Source organism: Trichoderma harzianum, assembly GCF_003025095.1.
Source record: "Trichoderma harzianum CBS 226.95 unplaced genomic scaffold M431scaffold_17, whole genome shotgun sequence".
In the NCBI taxonomy this organism is placed as follows: domain Eukaryota; kingdom Fungi; phylum Ascomycota; class Sordariomycetes; order Hypocreales; family Hypocreaceae; genus Trichoderma; species Trichoderma harzianum.
The window spans coordinates 52,334-72,316 of record NW_020209265.1 but is presented as its reverse complement, the minus strand read 5'-3'; the positions used below and the strand labels follow the sequence as shown (position 1 = coordinate 72,316).

Here is a 19,983-nt window from a genome sequence, read left to right as displayed (position 1 = left end):
GGGTGGCAGCGGCCGTCGGTGCGGAGAAAAGGGCGAGACGGAGGATTGCTCGGCTTTTACGCATATAACAAAGAGAATTGGACACTTGATTCGTCCGCTTGTTGAGTGTGCATGTATGAACGATGCTAATGCGAGGTGAGTTCGCTCGATTCCATCGTGGCTGCTAAACATCATGGATCGGATCATCGCCGTCGCCCAATTGCCAAGTCCCAGCCTCGTGCTTTGTTAAGAATTACCTAGCTAACTTCAATTTGTCTCAGACAAGCGACAATAAAGCACCAGAAGCATAAAGCAAAATCCCATCTGCCAAGAATGCAGTCTCAGCATGCCCAAGACATTGAAGCTTCTCCCATCAGCTCATAACAATGCCCACGACTCCCTCCAGCTTCCTCTTTCAAAACACCAAACCCGCCCTCCCCACATAACACAGAGTAGCATCGTCATGCCGGATAACATCCAACTCGCCCGCATCTGCATCCTTCCAAACAAACCCTGTTGGTGATGCCTCTCCCTCTGAATTCTCCCCGCTTCCCCCGCACGCTTTTTACCCAAGAATGCGCTCCCAAGGGAAAGATCGCCATTGCCCGTACGGGTTCCCCCACCTAATGGATCTGGGTGTAACTCTGTGCAAAGACAGATGACGATAAATAAAATGGCTGGCCCCGGAACAGAGGCAGAGAAGGGCGGTGATCGGTGAGACCTGTCTCACGATTGCAGCCCCTCCCTCTTTACCTGGGCCTTTCCTCCGCTGTACCGCGAATCTTGCTTGAGATTCTTCTCAGATTTCATTTTAAAAGTATTGTTATTGCTGCATCTATAGCTTTATAGCAGCAGACATCTTCCGTGCCTAATTGAGTCGCGATGCCTCTACACATGTCTCCTCACAGCGTTCTCAGCGCTGCCCTCGGCGTCTTGGCCGTGTTCCCGGCAACTGCGTCTGCTAGCTGGCAGAAGTTCCCACCGCACCGCCGTACGGCTTCCTCGTGTCCAGATTATACCACTTTTTCGGGATCGCCTCATGGACCGTACTCGTCTGGTCCTCTGAAGCTGCCCTACATGAGGCCGAGCGAGGAGTGCAGAACATTCAAGAGCCCAGCAGTCGAGGTGAGCTTCAACAATTATGCCGACATGAGCTGTTGCCCAAATGGGACGTGTATGGCTTCAATTGAGTCGCTAACAATAACGTCACTATGTATAGAAAGTCATCAGCGACTTGAAATCTCAGATCAAGGATCCAGATCTTGCTCGACTTTTTGAGAATACCTTTCCGTCCACACTGGATACTACCGTCAAGTATTTTGACCCGTCGCTGAATCTGGCATTCATCATCACTGGTGTAAGTTGTTTCCTCAATGCAATGTTACGTCGGCCAGGACCCTTTTGTCTGACATTCTGCTAGGATATCACGTACGTATACATGCCAATATCATCGTGGATCGAAATCAATTGACTAATCTTCTAAGTGCACAATGGCTGCGCGACACCGGCAACCAGTTTGCCCATTTATACAAGCTTCTTCCGCATGATAAGAACCTCCAAGCCCTTGTCAAAGCAGTCATCAACACAGAGGCGCGATACATTTCGCAGTATCCATACTGCGGTGCGTTTAACTACACCCACCTGCTACAGAGGCATCCATCTAACAAATGATATTGCATGTAGGCTCGTTTCAGCCACCCCCAGAGAGCGGGCTTGCTCCAAGTGTGAATGTAAGTCATCGAGTGCGATTCTAATCAGTATGGATTTTTTTTTTTTTTGACACTACATGTAGGACTGGGCAACAAATGTCATAGTAAACCCGTATGTATACACCCCTGCCAATTGCGAGGTTGCCAATCCGAAATTAACACCTGCGCTCTTTACAACAGGCCTGTCAACAACCAGACGGTATTTGAATGCAAGGTATGATGGCTGCTAAACTATTTAATGGAGGGTTTCTCACAATTAATAGTACGAACTCGATTCTCTTGCTGGATTCCTCAAAATCACGCGTTCTTACTACGCCAACACAAAGGACCCATCCTTTATCAATGACAATTGTACGAACCACTAAACAAGAGACATGGAAAAGTCGGGTGTCTCCATCTCTCGGGCTATTTAACTAACACTATCTCTAGGGAATGCTGCAATGAACCAGATTGTTCGAGTCCTTTACGAACAGTCTCAGAGCAGTTGGTCGGATGACTTTCAATGGATCAGCTACTACAACTGGACGGGCACTGCTGGGGCACTCTCTCCAATGGTCCCCAACAGTGGCAATGGAGAACCAAAGCAAGCAAACGGTTTGGTTGCTTCGAGCCATAGGCCCTCGGACGATCTCTGTGTCTTTAGTGAGTTTTGGAGTCATCAAAACGCGTCCGTCATGTCATTTCATTATTTACTAACGATTCAACCTAGACTTTATCACTTCTGACAATGCCATGATGTCTGTCGAGCTCGCCAACGTTGCAGACATGCTCAACACCATTAGAACCCAGAGGAGCCTCGCTAAGCAACTTCAACAATACTCTAATACCATTAAGCAGGCCGTTTGGGCGCATACCCGCGCATCCAACGGCATTTTTGCGTACGAAACCAACGGAATTGGAGCACAATACATCATGGATGATGCCAACGTACCTAGCCTGGTGTCGTTGCCGTATCTTGGATTCTTGGAGCGGAGCGATCCTACCTACCAGAAGACTAAAGCCGCCATGTTCTCGCGAGCGAATCCGTACTATGCTGTAGGAAAGACGTGGAGTGGCATTGGGTAAGTTAAAGATTAGTGGATTTCTACACCTACTTTTAATAGTGCGACTTCGATTAACCGTTAATGATATAATAGAGGTCCTCACGTCAACGCCACCTATCCTTGGCCCATGAGTCAAATTTCTGCCATCTTCGGCACGGATGATGACAGGGAGATCAAGCAGCGCCTGGAACTCATCTTGGAGAACACTAGCGGACTGGGATTGATCCATGAGAGCGTCAACATTTACAACTCGAGTGTGTACACTCGTCCGTGGTTCGCGTGGGCAAACAGTTATTTTGCAGAGATGATTTTGGACTTGGCTGAGAGGAAGCCTAGTCTGATTCTTAAGTCTGGGAAGCCGTACAAGATTGGACAGTGATGCGCGACGGAGGAGAAGATGGATGGTCATCACGATTTGTGTAGTAGATGCACGTTGGTTTTCTAGGTTTATTAATGCTACGATTATATTTCAAGCTTACAGTAGCAGTGATGAATGTGGTAGATGTAGTAGTCGTGCTGTACTTCAAAAGGTGCGCAAGAGTCGCAGGCGGCAAGATGGCTTCGAGATAGCAGTGGATAAAAAGACAAGGTCGGGAGAAGAGTTGATATATAGAAGAAAAAAAGGAAAAGGAAAACAAAAGACTAAAATAGTCCAAAATATATATAAAACTGATGAAAAATATATAGAGCGCTGCGCCCCATCCTTTGGTTCAAAATCCAGAATCAATCCGTAGTTTAAAATAAATAAACAAACAAACCCTTATGCTATATATATAAGGAAGAAGCACATTTATTAACAGAGTCGACCTAAGATAGCCACCAATGAGCAAATATAAATATCTTATTTTTATCTACTAAAGACAAGGCACTTCGCCCACGAACGGCATGGTGACTACACCCAAACTCGGAACCAGACACACTGTCAACTCTTCGATAAGGAGCTCTCCCCACCTGCTGTCAACTTCCAGCGTTCAATCGATTCCTCCATGTAGGCCGACTTCCTCCGTCAGACAACGAAGTTATCTGGATTATACTGGAAGATACGCGGTTGCTCTATATGTAATTTTGTTGGCCATGTCGATTTCCAGCTTGGGGCTCACGCTTGATATAATCTTGTTGGCCATGTCGATTTCCAGCCTGGGGCTCACGCTTGATGTAGTCCTGTTGACCATTTCGATTTCCAGCTTGGGGCTCGCGCTTGATGTAGTCCTGTTGACCATTTCGATTTCCAGCTTGGGGCTCACGCTTGTCATGAGCATCATGCTGTTCAAGCTGTTCAATGTCGGATTGAGCTGTTTAAATTTTAACATTGTGTATAAATTCTGCAAGATACAATCTCTTTTCCCTTACGGTTCAGAATTGGGCTTGCACAGCTGACTGCAGCAGCAGCAAGAAGAACAATCAGGGACACACGCATAGTTGCAATTAGTGAGTAATTTTATGTGGAATGTAAAGACAAAGTTGTATGTGGTATGCTGATGAGGAAGTTGGATCGTTGCTTGGAAAAGTATTTGGTGGGAGTAAATCTAGTTGCGATGGGAAGTTATTTAACTGATCGAAATATTTGAGGCTGCATTAGCCACTCCTTTTATGAGGTAAAAGATTTGAGGATTACGTGACATACATGTAAAATATCAGAATTACTATACTTCGGACCACATAAGCCGCTCCTTACGTCTCGGGTGAGGTCAACATAATCCAAACCTCAGAAACCCAGCGAGGTCCGCGATCATATACTGACTGTGCATAAAATCCTATGCGATTTTACATATTAACATAGTACATTCTATCGGGGTTCAAATCTAAATTGAGATATAGGTCTCTCGTGGTGTGTTACCAAGCCTACAGAAAGAGAGGCAAGGAACATGATTGATGATCACTGGTCAATTCATACCTTTTGGCAATCAAATACTCACAGATACAATTCACATGGTAGACTCGCTATTCATCCAAATTATACATTTATTTTGTCAGTTGTAAAATCCACGTCTTTATTAGCTCAGCCTACGATGGAACTTAATGCTGAGATCGATTTAATTGTCAAAGAGGAACAGTAGAAAATATTTATCATGTCAATTAGAATTAGCAGCTTGAATTATAGTCTACTCCAGGTACTGAAGTTGTAATGTTATGCCAGTCGCTATCTTGCCTGACCACCTCAAGGATCAATTCAACTCAATGCTTTATGTGAGTGTAGTCGGTTAATTTTTCCGTATATGGAGAACCGTCTCTGATGACTTGCCCAAGGCCAAGAAACATGAACACGCAATGGGTAACGTGCTCTCTTTGCTGCGTCCAGAGCTTGATACCTTTATCCATTGCTTCAATGACATGCTCCGAAGAGATTTCTCCATTTCCGTGGAAATCTTGGTAATAAGTCCAATTTTCAGCCTTGGTAAAATCTTCGTTGGCGTAATGCGGGCAATGAGCCGGAAGCCAGGCCCAGAGAAGTTGATTGAATGAGCAGCCGAGAGAAATTGCGTCCTCGGTTGAGTTTCCACACAGATTATTGTGACGAAGGGTAGTTTGTGAAGAGGAAGCTTTGTGGAATATGACTGCCGATAATCCTATTCCTAGGAACACGACAGAGATGAAAATTATGGCGATAACGCACGGTTGCCCAATGCGTGAAAGATGCAGCAGCCTCCAAGAACAGTGTCGGGTTTGCATGGTGTCATTAGAACACAAATTCGAATCGCTATAGCTGTCCTCCTCTTTTTCTTCCATCGCGTCTTTTGTGATCTTTACATAAGACCAGTTCCATCGAAAAGACATGATCGCTATGTGAAAGATATTGCAATGATGCGCGAAGGAGAGTTGTGTAGCAAACGAAGTCTCTCGAAGTGAAGATGATGGTCCAGATCGTGCACAGTACACAAACTAAAGATATCACTATTCTCAGAAAATTACAGCTGCTTTGATGATGTTGGCATTTTGGTTCCCTCCCAGCGAAAAACTGTAGTCTGACATCGCTTACGTTGGCAGCCAACGTAAGCCGTCGCATTATAGCTCTATCAATCAGTATGCCATACAGGCCGTAAACGCAAGCCTAGTAAATATTCACCACATCCATATTTCATGTAAACACATCCTTTGTGCCGCAAAAACCAGGTCTCATGTCTTTGACGATGTAGAGTTCCTCTCATCCTCTAACGAAGACTCCAAACTTCTTGCTTCATTGAAGTTTCGATGCAACTTAGAGGTCAGGGCACGATGAGCAGTAAATCCCGATTCAGTAGTGAATCATTGACTTTCGTCGAGGCCACTTTACTTAATCCCCCCCCTTCCTCGGGGCAAGACGTGTGTTGCAGCTGCAACTGTAAAGGGGAAACTAGGTCGCGCGTTTTTATGCTGGTGCCGTGGGCGATCTCTTTAACACTGGGCATTTGCTTGATTGCCTCTCAAATATTGCATGCCGTGTTTCACGAGACCGCAACGACAACGATAATTCAAAACTGGAGAGAGAGTGATTTTGGTATGTTAGCTGGCAATCGGACATATCGTCCTTTCAATCTCTAGTTTCAACGAACCGTGAACTGACTTAAGCATGAAAAAAGTGGCTGCAAAAGCCGACATCAGTGCTGGATTGCACACGGTTCGTTTCGATGCCACTATAAAATTCAACGACTCTCATCTCGCGTACCGCCCACCTACTGAGCCAGCTTATGTTGGGCAACCTAGCGCTGAGATTGACAATAATTGGGAAAATTTATTGGGAGGTAAGCTCAGTTATATTTTGGTTTGAGAACGAGAGCATTTAAAACTCAGTGCTTTACTGAGTAATAAACAATTTCTGGCTTATCTTCAGCTGTTAACATCTTTGTAACGCCATCGGAGCAGAAGCTTTTAGGAACTGAACTGTGGCTTGACCCTGCGACGGGTTTGTATATGGCAGAGTGAGTAGAATTGATGCTGCCATGCCACAATAGTGAAGCTCTAACTAACGGGACAGGGTGACTGTGTTTCATGATTTGCATTGCCTGGTATGCTTTGACTAGATTCCAGCAGGCCAAGGTGTACTACAAGAAGCTGACAACTATCTATAGAACATGCTTCGAAAAGCCTTATACATCGAGCATTATCCAGAAATTGATCACTTTCCAGTACAAGTCCATCTTGGTATGTGTCGCGTAGAATGGAATTACTCCTGTGGCGCGATTCCTGTATTCCTGGTCTTGCGTCTTCCACTTGGGTGATAAGAACATGACGCTCACGCCTTTTCTTTACACAGAACATTGCATTGATGCATTGCGACTCAGCCTCATGTGCACCGGAGATATGACTCTAATACCAATTAGATGGTCGAAGAATAGGAATTGGATCAACCCTTCCTTTGACACGGATCATACCTGTCGCAATTATGAGGCCTTACGAGATTGGTCATTGCCTCGAGATGCCGCTGATGAAAATAAATGGCCGGCTAATGCAGACAGATTACGCAAATTGGATGGACTTTCATAACTAATAAATGGTGCATCGTGGAAGAGTCCCAATGAGTTAACCGCGGGATTATTCTATTCTCTCTCATAGAAATAAAGCTCCAAGCATTACTACGAAATTCTGACAGTCGTGAAATCCGGTTACTATGTAGTTATGTGGAATGCTCGTAGAAAGCCAAAGACAGACGGTTCATATTAATTAGATCTTATTAATCCGTGGTGCATTAGTACATGTAGGAATGCAACATGTCGGCGCAGATATTTAACCTGGCAAAGGTTGATGGCAATGATGCCGTAGGAAGCTCTCTCTTACTTGTGCAGGCTGAAACCAATTCTTTCCTTTTTGCTAGTAGTCAGGCCCTGGCCCTTTTCTCACACATGAGCGCTTACCTTGCATCAAGATGACTTAGCTCATGTGGCTAACAACCCACCAACCCCATCACCTTACATGACATAATGAGTCGAGGGACTTGCATATTTCGTAGCAACGAAAGGCATGATCTTACAGGCAACATGACACAATGATTTGACAGGACGCGATTTTTTGGTTGGCCTATTTGAGACAAGATAATTTATCTAGCGAACAGAGTATTAACTGAGAGGGGCGTAATCTCTCTTCTCCTAGTACCTCCATGTGGTTACTCGAATTGCGTGGAACGTGACTGATTTCACACCAGGACAATTCGCAATTCACGATCCGAGCCAGTATATACTACCAATCAATCGATGTGTAATGTTACCAAACATGACAGTCAACGACCACCTTCTTTCTAACAGAGGCGAGATGGAGGACGGCGTGAAAACGCCCCTCAGTTCTCACAAAGTTGGAAAAAGAGGCTGCTGTACCCACTTCATCATAATCACCATTCTTTTTTCCATGACCATACTGGCGCTCTCGATTGCCCTACGCCTCTTGTCTTTTATTCCGGTCTCCTTGAGCCCACAGACAATAACCCATGATCATGACCCTAATCTACACACGATTTCTCCTATTCATGTATCTTGCGGGGACACACCAGAGACAGCTCTTGCTCGCAATTGCACGTTCGATCTTCTTTCATTCTCATGGCTACCGTGGGAGTGTTATGATAACACTCTTACTTCTGAATTCCTGAAATACAACTGGACGTGGTACCGCCTTGTATCTCCTGCTCATGGATCCATTTCGCCCGACAATTTGAAACCTGTCTCACAAGAGGTGGCATTTCTGGGTAACGAAACCCAACTCTATGTTTCTGTTGAGTATCATATCGTCCATTGCATTTTTATGTGGAGGAAATTGCATCGTGGCTTGGAAATGGAGCGGCTTCATTTGAAGCCAGGCTCGACTTCTGGGGCCTGGTTAGACTCCTATGTGTCTGAATTCAGCCATACGAATCATTGTTCAATGTTTCTTCTGGATTTTGTTGACAACCTTGGTTCTTCCAAAAGGTTGCCACCGCCAGATAATCACCAAGTACGGACTCATAGGGCAGTGGATGAGATCAGTGTCACTATATTCACTAAATATCCCTCCTGCTATCTTGGACCATTAAAAGAAGATGGAATTGAGAAACAGTAAATGATGAGGAGTGCTGTAGCAATGTATTATTTTGAATTACACATTTACAACTACGAATCTTGAAGAACAATGAAATAATCCGAAGACTATATTGAAGCCAGCTTTGTGGAGCATTCAGCCCTCCTGAGGACTATGCTTCACAGGGAGCGTGATGAAGACAGAGAGCAGGGATGATATCATACTAGTGAAGTTTCGTTGTAGTCGAAATACGGTAAGTATCACGACCGCTTCGCTAACATAAACCTAGAACCACAGGTTTGTCCTTTAGGAATAACTGTCTATACTAATCTATAGATACCGGTTCATCACAGTAAGCTAACATTTGTATTCAAGCTTATCTTTCCCTAATCAGTGATGAAGATACTGCCATTCTTCAATGCTTCAATACTATCATACTTTGTCACCTGTTGTACTGCCCATCTATGAATGCTTTCAAAATCTCTACATGTATGAAGCGTATTTATTCTCAAAATCAGCTTGTTATCCACGAGTATCCATTCCATCGGCGTGAGATCCCCATGACATTGTATTGCTTGTCTCAAATGGTTAATGCAGTGTCCTAACAACCCAATAGACCGTTAGTAAAAAGCCATCTCTAGCGGAATGTATTATTCCCTCATATGAAAAGAGCTGCTAACCGATATGCTCGTCCCAAGGTTTATCACCTGGTAGTCTGACAGTGTGATAGTATTTGGGATACAGTGCTTGTCGAAGTCGATTCTGCACTTTCATTTCAGTATCTCTTCATCTCACATTTTGGTGTGCTAGCATATATATACATACGAGGCAATGAAGAGAATGGAAAACCTCCAGGCCCGTAAAATACGATCCGGATTCTGTCCATTGGTACGTTTTCCCAGCCATCACTGCATTTGCGTCACCGGGTATATCGATATTCATGCCTTTTTTTTTTTTTTAAATAGATCAATTAGCCAGCCGAAATTACTTTCAATTAATACCAATTAGATCGGCACGGAGTTAAATTCGAAAGCGGCACTCATACCTAGCAAAAGTCTATCCCAAACGGCATCGACTTCTGGAGACGGAGATCCGATGTATTCGCTGCCTCGTTGATCTTTGACGAAGTTTCCGTTGTGATCAATTTCCTCCCCACCGGTAAAGCGCTGTTGAATTAGTCCTATCTTAGATTTGATAGGTCCTAGCCAAGAAAGAATTACCAAATAAATCAGTAAAAACTCATGTACGCAGAAGAGCGTGAAATCAAAAGTGACAATTGTATGGTAGAAGTAATAGATCATATTTCAATAAAAACTTACCTAGATCAGTATGAAAGCCTTTCTCATAAGATGTCCTTGGTGTATAATTTTGGCAAATCAAGTATATGACAATGAAGCAGGTTAAAAAAAGGTTCACTAAGAGAGATGTGAGAAGTATGAGACGCCCGCTTTTTTTGTGATGCTGTTTCTTTTGCACTGGCTCGCCGTTGTCGCCACCAAGAAGCTGGTTTGACTCCAGCTCATCCATCATGATTAAATCTGTGAAAAGCTAAGGAATACCGGTTGCGATCTAGCATAGGTCAGAATGGTATTTTTGACAAAACCTCGCGGAAGATACAGGTGAAAAGCTGATGTACATTCATCTACTTCTCTACTGCCGTAAGCTGGACACTTTTCTTACGTGATGCGTCTAATGGGATGAGCATGCTGCTGCTCTGGGTCAATTGACGTGAGGGAAAAGTGGCGCTGCACCTTCTAACTGAATCAGATAAAAGAATACAGCATTTTACGTGGGTGACATTATGTATCCAAAGGACATTTTTGCTTGATGCTTCTGCTTTTTGAATAAGTCAGTGCTTTGCTTAGCTGGATAATCTCTCCAACCGGATATTACATATATGTTTTATAAGAAATGTAGTACAAATTGTAACTTACAAACTAATCGCAATACTTTAATTAAGTTGATATTTGTCATCAAGATAAGTGGGTGAGGAAAGCTGTGGTATATGATGTTGTGTTGTGAATTTCTTTTTATATATTAGCATATGTTCATCCAACTTCTGCCATTGGTCATCTACGAGATGTAAACCGGTACGCGTATCTCGCACACACAAATTTCCTTTACGTCTATCCATTTCACATCACCAATAGGCATAGGTAACCATCATATGAACCTTATGACCTGTATATAAGATGCACCAATGCTGAGCTGTAATATATTCGCATACATGGCTCCTCATTGCGTACTGTGAACTCATACAAAATCCCTTAGATGAGATCTGGACGGAAAGCCTCACTATAGTGTTCTTTACCCCACCAAATTATTCAATACTAGTTATTTCTCAAGACATCCAGTCCTTTTGGTGTCTGAAAGATGGGGTGTACGATTACACTCATTACAGTGCCGATATTATGACACACTCCGGCTGAGTACCTGTTAGTTTATTATGAATTGAGTTGGGAAAAATATTAAGGATTGTCGCAAGAGCAGTGATACTCAATGAAATTTCCTTCGATCATCTTGATCGAATTTTCAATTGATCAACGAAAAACTGATCTCCGAGGTAGCAGTATTAAAATGAGTGCCCCATCAGTACATGCTCCAAGCCAACTAGAGTGTACAAGGCTTTCTCGAAAGAAAAAAAAAATACGTATCAAGTCATGTTCCAGCGATTAACCTTTTTGTTTGGTAGAACATTGCATCTTAGCTACTAAAATCTCAAGATCTAACCCGGCATCCAGCCCATGCTACGTTAACCTCGATGGGCATGTTCCAGTAATCCGGCCCGTTGTTAGTCATGTCCATCAAGAATTGAGCACAATGCACTGCGGCAGGCTAATTGTTAGATATTGGATGCTCGAAACCGACGAAAACTTTATGTACTAACTTACTGGTGTGGTCATAACTTCCAATCAAAGTATCGATATTCTTGCGCTCGACATAGAAGGCCCTGAACTATTTCTTCCAGAGCACAGCACAGTGAACAATGTGGTCTCTCATGGAAGTGTAGTAAAGGTCCATGTCACCCATCGACTCATAGCTCAGGAGTTGAGTCCTATTACTGTCGGCGTAACCATACCATGAGCCGTCCATCTGATACTCCTTCACCGCATCTTCATCCATGCAGACTCCAGGTATCCAATGGTTGCTAAGAATGTCGTATTTACAGCCCATGCTTTTGGCCTCCTGCGTTGAGTGGCCGCATGTGAGAAGCTGGGAATGAGCAGTAAAGTTGTGGTTCACGTCGGTGGCTAAGCCCGGATGATAGTGAGGTTGAGCAACGGAGGATAAGAATTGTGAGCACATCCAAGGAGACATTGCAGACCTTGACAACCACAAGATTGCCAACCACATGAGGGAGGTCACTGAACATGCCAATGTATGAGACATGAGCCAAAACGCTCTGCTATGCGAAGGAGCTGATTGTGTCCAACTACTATGCCAGAGCTGTTTGGCACGCCCAATTTTGTGTTGCTGGATATCATGATCGCTCATATCTGTTAGAAATGGTTTTGTTTCATTATTAGGCGGCATCATGATGACCGCTTTTCGGTAATGAATTTCGGATTTGCTCTTGTAGGGTTTGTAGATACTCGTAGGCGTATTGGTACAGGTGTGGGTATTGTAGTTATGTTGAGAGTGACATGCTCCTACTTCGATAATTCCTACCATTTACTTATGACTAAATCATCACGCATTCATCCCAATGATTAATCATTGAAGTGCAGACCACTACACGGATGACACACAGCATGATCTTGGAGATCACCTATTCAAATTTTGCCCCTAGGTGGGGAGGCGTGCTTCTGAAGTGGAATTACAACGCATTACATAATTAACCTGCCAAAAAATGTTTTACCAAAGTGAGAGACTGGATGTTATACACTCGAGTACAGGATGCATTTACTTTCATATGACATGGCTGATCTCATTAGCATTTCCGCACATGGGTCATAGGTTGAACTTCCTGTAGCTGGCTTACGTTGGCTAAATCCTGCCCCACCTCAACACACATAATAGCCATGTAATAACGTGACATTACATGTATTTGGGGCAAACTAAGAAGGTAAGATAGATGAGGCAAGTGGTATAGGCTCTTTTTGAACTGTCATAAAGGACTCTGATTGTTGAGCTACATGCAGCACAGGTTATCGCTCACTTGAGCTCGTTTAGGATAACAGACAAAGCATTCTTTCCTTCAATTTATACCACTCAAATCATCTGCTTAACATCTTCTCATCCTACGCACAATTTTTGCTAAAATGTATCCCCCGTGGAAAGCTAGCTATGAGAGAGTTCATGGAACTGATAGTTCAGATCCGCAATCGGATGACGAATTATCACTACGTCCCAAAGAACGCTGCGGTAAATGGAGGAATGGCTTCCATCGGGAGAGGAGACTTACCTACGTGCTCTCTTGTTTTCTTGGCATAGGAATGCTTATTGGTGCATTTGGTCTTGGATATACCATAGGACAAATTAAGTCAGCACCAGAAGCGCACCAAAAAAGTCATGTTGATCAACATCAACATCAACATGAACATCAAAGTGAACATGGACATTATCAACCCGCCGACGGTCACAGTGGCCACAGTGCTCATATCAACGCGAATGGCAGTGATAATGGGACAAGCCCGATCAAACGCGTTTGTGGCAACACAGAAGCTGAGGCAATAGCGCTCGGCTGTAGATTTGATCTCATGACATGGGCATGGCTCTCTTCTTCATGCCCGCGATATGCGAGTGATGAGTTTATAACGGCCGATTCAGAACCATGGAGATATTACATGGATGTACAAGGCTTCCTTGAGGTTAGAGGGGATAATTGGACAAGTGCACTCAATAACCAGGTGCCCATTTACGTGGAACGGCGCGAACACATCACCCATTGTTTATACACGTTCCTCAGCATGGCACAAGCGATACGCGACGGAACCCAGACCTTTCCTCGTCTGTCAGGCTACGGTCATATCAGGCACTGCGTTATGATTGTGCTGGATTCTGCCAAATTTGATCCGGCCTGGAAGAACATCGATACGGATATAGGTATCGCATCTTACGATGAAGGCTGTTAAGTCCAAGACATATCTTTTACAATTCTTGCACACACAGCCGTTAGAGAAAATTGATGTACATAGCTATGGCAATATATAACAAATCCCTACAAATATAGGAAATTTGAATTCAGCATGACACGTCAACTCCTCAGATATTGATTAAGCTATTGGTATCTATCAGAAGTGGAGAATCCCAAAAGCTGACTGCTCTTTTTCTTCAGTTACTCGAGACTATTAACGTAGACTATTGGTATTTTCGCTTTACACAGGCTATATAGCTTGCGGTTGCTTCTGCCAATATGTGGGCAACCTGTATTACAGGTTCATAAATGCCAACATGTGAAACAGGGCAAGAACAGAGAAATAACAGATTATACAATAATAGTCGAAGGTGTCAGGACAAGGATCAACATAATTAGAAAGCTAATAAGACGATGAACATGCAAACTGAAAAAGCCGCTCCCTCGTCAATTTTCACTCGTTAAAGGTAGCGATAACATAGTACGTCTGACTCGGTGCTCATGACATCAGAAACCCTAACATCTGGTGCGAGAGGCGAAATAGAAATTATATCTTTTATCGAAGCCTTAAGTGTCTCTTGGCCTTTCGTAGAATGTCCCCCATAATCCCATAGCCGCACAGTGGGATCAGCGCGCTGCCACAACCACCATAGTCTGTCAAGCTGACTGTGAGAGGATCAAAGATGATTAGTTGGCTAACACGACTCTAGAGATTCAGAGAGAGAAAAGATTGGGCTGGTAAAGACAATTGTACCTGTGATGAAGATACCATAGAGGATCACTGGGGGCAGCAAAAGTAATAAAATCGCCACCAATGCCATTCGGGATCTCCTTATGGGGGCCGTGCTCGAGTGCGTTGCGAAAAGTTTGATAATCGGACTGATGCAAAATATTTTCAATGATGGCCGGTTGTAGTCCATCGCCAGACAGTATTCCTGTCAGATTGTTGCCGAAGAAGTCACGCGAAAGGCAGTGCATATCCAAGGTGTGTTCATCTGAGGAATGGTTTGCGAGTTGTAGATTGGCAAGCGGGCCTTCAGTGAGACAGTAACTTTCCGTAGACGGTGAATAAACACGAGGGTTACCATTTCCTCCAAAACCATATTCTTTAGAGAAGACTGGAGATGTTCCTAAGGATTCCCTATGGTTTGAGCGAGTGTTAGGCGGAAATAACCTTCTCTGCATATGGCGCGCAGGAATAAAAGGTTGGCATTACGTACCAGTCAAGGCTCCAGTCCCAATATCTTCATTATGGTCGTAGACTGTCAGTTCTGATATTATTCAAAGGTTTGACATTGAAACTTACGTCAAACTCCCATTGTACCCACAGACAGACTTTAGTTTAGTTTCAAATGAATGAAGGAAGTACCGATGATAGGGAAGAAAGAGAGGTGTATAATGAACTATCAAATAAAAACTTGATGAGCGCGTTTCTTGGAGAAGAATATTGTCTCTAGCCACAGCCGTGATGAAACAACAGGTAAGGACCTCGTGCTAGCGCTAGGCTTGAAGAAAACTTACTATTCTTAGCGTGTTGAAAATGCACAAAAGGGAAGTCATTGTAAAGATCCCCGTTGCTCCTCGTAACGGACGGCGACGCGATCAAGCATTTTACAGCGGCAAGATATGCGGATTTGTCGTCTTTGCTTAAACTCCTCCACTCCCTTCGGTAAGAAGGGCTGTCGCATTGTGGGCTGTTTGTATAATCGTTTCTCCATTTTGCAATCAGGCCACGATCTTGTATTACCTCGCCTCCTATAAAACCTACACTTAGGCAAAAGAGGGCAAACATGAAGAGGAAGTAGACACTATGGGGCAATGGTTTCTTCGGGCGGCCGACGGTTGCGTCGCTTGGCTCTAAAACAGGCATCTTGATCTCATCATCTAGACTAACTGATACTGTGGCCGTCTCGGTCAATGGCAGGGGTATGTATTTGGGTCGTGCTTTCAGGTAACTCGGGAAGAAAAATAAGGAGAATGACATGATTATTACCAATTTGTCAAACATGTAGCGAATGAAACCTCTAATAGAGGGTATCAATGTTCGTTTGCCGCAGAAGATTAAGTCGTGATCCAGCAGCCTGCGTGCCCTCCCTTTTTTCCCCGCATACGTCTGTGTGTAATAAACGTAAGAGACCGGCTTTGTATTCGGCGGTCATGAGTTCTGGCCGAAGATATAAGTGCTAGCATTACGACAGCACTAGGTGAGCTGCGAAATAGTATGCTGCGTAGGTACATGCAGTGTGGTGTGTCACAATCTACCAAATACTAGAGCCAAATGCGACCAGGACCGCAAGCCATTACGTTGCTCACAATGCGGACCTACGTGGGTAGTAATTCATCCCCGCCTGATTTGGCCGCATGTTGGGATCATCTCACATAATAAACCCCACCCCACAAAGGTCAAAAGCGAATGTGTTATGACCAAGTTCTTTGCTAAATATATGCATGGATGGCCTTTAGGGGGACTAATAACGTGACCCTTCGTGCCAAACATAGGCATGAGTAAAGTAGTATTGGCAAACACGTGAATCCAAGTTCCCTCAGCCGGAATTGCGAGGGCCTTTTAATTAGCAGTGTCAGTGAACACGTCCAACTTGCCGCCCAAATCAACCGTTCGCATCGCCATGTCTCATCCACCAGAGCCGCCTCCGCTCTTCGGAGCAACACCATCATCCATCACCGAATGCGCTCGACAGCTGATCCAAAGACTTCGTCAGACGCAGAGACAGATCATAGATACGGTGCTACCAGAAGACGCGACCTTTTCCAATGTCCTTCTGCCACTCGCACAGGCTGAAAATGCCGTTTCGGCAGACAAGTGGCTCATCACAAGTTACAGAAATTTCTCGCCAGATGCAGCTCTGCAAGACGCTGCTAACATCGCGGCTACTATGTTTGAAAACTTTGAACTTGAAACCTCATTAAATAATGACCTTTTTAATTTGATAAATACCGTGTTACGCATAGGTGAGCAGCTGGATTGCGAATCGCGGCGATATCTAGAAAAGAAGTACAAGGGCCATATCCGTAATGGACTCTTGCTCTCAGAAGACTCTTCCCGCCAGCACTTCCAGACTATGCAATCCCGTATAGCCGTGCTAGAGGCTGAATACAAAAAGAATTTGGCAGACTCACGTCTGGAAGTCTGGCTTAACCGCCAGGACTTGAGAGGGGTACCGGACGAAGTTTTATCTAGATTTAAGAGCGACACCATTGGGGACGAGCAGAGGTTCCGATGCGACTCCAGAACAATCCTTCAGGTTATGATGTTTGCCACAAATGCCGATATACGAAGGCTTTACTATATGGCTAGTGAAAACACATGTCGCGGAAATGAATTTGTGTTCAAAGAACTCATCCTGCTCCGTGCCGAAAGTGCTCGTCTACTTGGCTACACCAGCCATGCTGCGTTGAGACTCGAGGATAGAATGGCCAAAACACCAGATGTTGTCAACAATTTCCTCACCGATTTGGTTTCAATGCTCTCTAAGACAGCAAATGCTGAGGTTGAGAATTTGAAAGCCATGAAAAAGAATGATGTCGAGTCTCGTAGAGAGTCTTTTGATGGAAACTATTATTTCTGGGATCATGCTTTTTATAATCGGCTCATGATGGAGAGACAGTATGAATTGGATCAGCAGCAGCTGGCAGAATATTTCCCCCTGCTGTCAACTATAGAATATATGCTGAAAATCAACCAGCATCTTTTTGGCTTGGTTTTTACGGAGATTACCAAACCAAACCAAGATTCCGGCGTCACTCTCGGGTATTATAAGAGCGCCGAGATGCTCTGGCATGATGATGTGAGAGTTTTCAGCGTATGGAACGATAAGCAAGAAGGTGGCGACTTTGTTGGCTATCTGTACCTTGACCTCTACGATAGGAAAGGCAAACCCCCAAATGCATGTAATGTGCCAATACGACCAGTAAGTGCAAGACGAATATATTCGATCGCGTCTAGAAGCGACGGCGAAGGAGAAGATGGTGATAGATATGTCTAGTAGCTAACTAGCCATACTTAGGGCTGTATTCTACCGGATGGATCGCGTCAATATCCTGCGACTGCACTGCTGTTTGACTTCGAGAAACCTAGCGTCACTAACCCGACGCTCCTTCAGCACCGTGATGTTATCTTGTTGTTCCACGAGTTGGGACATGGTATCCACGAGCTCGTGGCCCAAACCAAGTTTGCATGCTTTCACGGAACTGCGTCGCCTGTTGATTTTGCAGAGATGCCTAGTCAGGTACTAGAGAACTGGTGCTGGACACCATCACAACTAAAGCGCCTAGGTAGACATTATTCATACCTATCCGCGGACCACTTACAAACATGGAGCGAAGCGGCGAATGGCAAGCCCAGGCCAACAGAGAGGTTGTCTGATTCGGAGATTGCAAATCTAACTCGTAGCAAGCACTGCAATAGCGCGTTGTTTTACCTGCGTCAAACGGCCATCGGTATGTTCGACATGTTGGTCCATCAGATCACTAACAATACTGAAGCCGAGAAGTGGGAACTGGCTGTCAAGTGGAATCAACTGCGCCGCGAAGTTCTCCCCCTGGCTGGAGGCGAAGCCGTGAATGGCGATTGGGCTTGGGGACATGGTTATGCCAACTTTAGGCATCTTATCGAAGACTATGACGCTGGTTATTACAGCTATTTATTGTGAGCAGCTTCTTGTCTCCATGCCCTCCGTCGTCATTCATTCATTCGTTTCTTCGTTTAATAAACCTATATACTTGCTAATAGATATCATTTCTTCGCTTTGTGTTAGTTCTCTTGTTTATGCTGCCGACGTGTTTAATGCAACGTTTAAACTTGATCCGGAGAATACGGCAAATGGCCGTCGGTATCGCCATGCAGTGCTTACAAAAGGGGCAAGCGAGGATGAAATGACGATTTTGACCCAATCTTTAGGCAGAGAACTAGACTTCTATCCTTTCTCACAAGAATTAAACCTATCATAGGTTACTTGTTCTTTAGTATTTACCTTCAATCGGTCTTTACTTCAGTTAGCTCTTCTCTCTTTAAGTGTTATAAGTTTAACTATATTTGATTGCTCCTGAGGTCACAATTCTGAATTTTCAATTGTCTTACATTGCATTATGTGCAAAGAGTATGACTGCATCCAGAACAATGAGCTCCTCCAAGTTGTGAAAGTCAGATATCGAGCGATTTTATTTACATTTACAGACCCAATAAAATGAGGGGCTGCTGCATACAAGCAATTTGAAACCACCCCCACCATGAGGAACCATGGAGCGTTCGCCTCGAAAGTGTAGCAGTAGAAATTCAAGCATTGGTATCTGCACCACTAGACAGTAAGAGATCTACTATTGGGACCGAGCCGGTTTCCACGGCTATATGCAGTATCGAGTTGCCCATCGAATCCTTGATGTTAATATCAGCCATTGCGCCCAAAAGAAGTTGAACAGCGTCTTTGCTTTCGCTTTGTACAGCCAAATACAGCGGAGTTTGGCCCAAGAAATTAACCTCGTCTGTCTTGGCCGAATGATCAATGAGCAATTTGAGAAGTCCTACATGTCCCAGTCTTGCAGCAACGTGTATGGCCATATTGCCCCGAGAGTCCTGCTTACTGAGATCAGCTCCTCGACCAATGAGGAAGCGTACCATCTCATCATTGCCTGTTTTTACTGCAATATGGAGAGCTGTAGCACCTTGCCGCGTGCTTGTTACTCTCTCGACTTTGGCAGTGGCATCATTCGTTCCATTCCAATCACAATCAGCCTCCCAATCGCCATGTTCCATTCCAGATATATCCGCCTCTAGGCCAGTGAGACAGGCATTTGGTGCATCTATAATACTATCGCTTATGGGTGCTGATAGTATTGAAGGTTCGTCGGGAATTTCAGTGGGAAGCGTTGAGTGGGAAAGAAAAGATGTATCTAAGGACCGGCTTGCGGCCGCTTCAAGAGCCAGGATTCTTTGTTTCTGGTTTTGGCCTGTTTTATGGAGGGATTTGTTTTAAGTTAGTCACATTGACTTTCGATCATATACTTTCTATTGTTTGAGGTTAAAAGGCCTTACGATATACTCGCTGTGCGATCCGATTTTGCAGACGTTTGCGCTCCTGCTTACTCAGGCATTGCGCTGCCTTGATGTGTTGTTGCATGATTTGACAAGAATTCAGAATAGTAATGCGGGCTATACGTAAATACAACAGACTCTCGATCTGTGAAGATCGTAGTGGGGTGT

The 19,983-nt window shown here is 44.3% G+C and overlaps 9 protein-coding genes across 9 annotated transcripts; 4 read left to right on the top strand and 5 right to left on the bottom strand.

Moving 5' to 3' along the window:
- Positions 1-861: 861 nt before the first annotated feature.
- M431DRAFT_9834 (glycoside hydrolase family 125 protein) lies at positions 862-3,110 on the top strand (the record flags this gene model as incomplete). Its single annotated transcript, XM_024925037.1, has 11 exons — positions 862-1,104; positions 1,199-1,336; positions 1,400-1,407; positions 1,464-1,600; positions 1,663-1,709; positions 1,772-1,800; positions 1,869-1,902; positions 1,952-2,039; positions 2,118-2,330; positions 2,398-2,749; positions 2,825-3,110. 11 exons carry the CDS (start codon positions 862-864, stop codon positions 3,108-3,110), a joined length of 1,575 nt encoding a protein of 524 aa, XP_024769225.1.
- A 674-nt stretch (positions 3,111-3,784) lies between these two features.
- On the bottom strand, positions 3,785-4,148 carry M431DRAFT_486548 (hypothetical protein; the record flags this gene model as incomplete). Its single annotated transcript, XM_024916395.1, has 2 exons — positions 3,785-4,023; positions 4,082-4,148. 2 exons carry the CDS (start codon positions 4,146-4,148, stop codon positions 3,785-3,787), a joined length of 306 nt encoding a protein of 101 aa, XP_024769224.1.
- Positions 4,149-4,906: 758 nt separating this feature from the next.
- M431DRAFT_486547 (hypothetical protein) lies at positions 4,907-5,506 on the bottom strand (the record flags this gene model as incomplete). Its single annotated transcript, XM_024916394.1, has 1 exon — positions 4,907-5,506. One exon carries the CDS (start codon positions 5,504-5,506, stop codon positions 4,907-4,909), a length of 600 nt encoding a protein of 199 aa, XP_024769223.1.
- A 772-nt stretch (positions 5,507-6,278) lies between these two features.
- M431DRAFT_486546 (hypothetical protein) lies at positions 6,279-7,192 on the top strand (the record flags this gene model as incomplete). The annotated part of the gene is made up of 5 exons (XM_024916393.1): positions 6,279-6,450; positions 6,540-6,627; positions 6,684-6,714; positions 6,778-6,850; positions 6,963-7,192. 5 exons carry the CDS (start codon positions 6,279-6,281, stop codon positions 7,190-7,192), a joined length of 594 nt encoding a protein of 197 aa, XP_024769222.1.
- Positions 7,193-9,693: 2,501 nt separating this feature from the next.
- M431DRAFT_486545 (hypothetical protein) lies at positions 9,694-10,663 on the bottom strand (the record flags this gene model as incomplete). Its single annotated transcript, XM_024916392.1, has 4 exons — positions 9,694-9,890; positions 10,009-10,227; positions 10,370-10,447; positions 10,624-10,663. The coding sequence occupies 4 exons, from the start codon at positions 10,661-10,663 to the stop codon at positions 9,694-9,696; spliced, it is 534 nt and encodes a 177-aa protein (XP_024769221.1).
- A 981-nt stretch (positions 10,664-11,644) lies between these two features.
- On the bottom strand, positions 11,645-12,361 carry M431DRAFT_486544 (hypothetical protein; the record flags this gene model as incomplete). The annotated part of the gene is made up of 1 exon (XM_024916391.1): positions 11,645-12,361. The coding sequence occupies one exon, from the start codon at positions 12,359-12,361 to the stop codon at positions 11,645-11,647; it is 717 nt and encodes a 238-aa protein (XP_024769220.1).
- Positions 12,362-12,951: 590 nt separating this feature from the next.
- M431DRAFT_534679 (hypothetical protein) lies at positions 12,952-13,815 on the top strand (the record flags this gene model as incomplete). Its single annotated transcript, XM_024920929.1, has 1 exon — positions 12,952-13,815. One exon carries the CDS (start codon positions 12,952-12,954, stop codon positions 13,762-13,764), a length of 813 nt encoding a protein of 270 aa, XP_024769219.1. The 3' UTR covers positions 13,765-13,815.
- A 412-nt stretch (positions 13,816-14,227) lies between these two features.
- M431DRAFT_97154 (hypothetical protein) lies at positions 14,228-15,558 on the bottom strand (the record flags this gene model as incomplete). Its single annotated transcript, XM_024924908.1, has 5 exons — positions 14,228-14,432; positions 14,521-14,907; positions 14,987-15,010; positions 15,073-15,169; positions 15,288-15,558. The coding sequence occupies 5 exons, from the start codon at positions 15,556-15,558 to the stop codon at positions 14,228-14,230; spliced, it is 984 nt and encodes a 327-aa protein (XP_024769218.1).
- Positions 15,559-16,390: 832 nt separating this feature from the next.
- Positions 16,391-18,734, top strand: M431DRAFT_524464 (hypothetical protein; the record flags this gene model as incomplete). Its single annotated transcript, XM_024920578.1, has 3 exons — positions 16,391-17,695; positions 17,792-18,432; positions 18,542-18,734. 3 exons carry the CDS (start codon positions 16,394-16,396, stop codon positions 18,732-18,734), a joined length of 2,136 nt encoding a protein of 711 aa, XP_024769217.1.
- Positions 18,735-19,983: the final 1,249 nt, after the last annotated feature.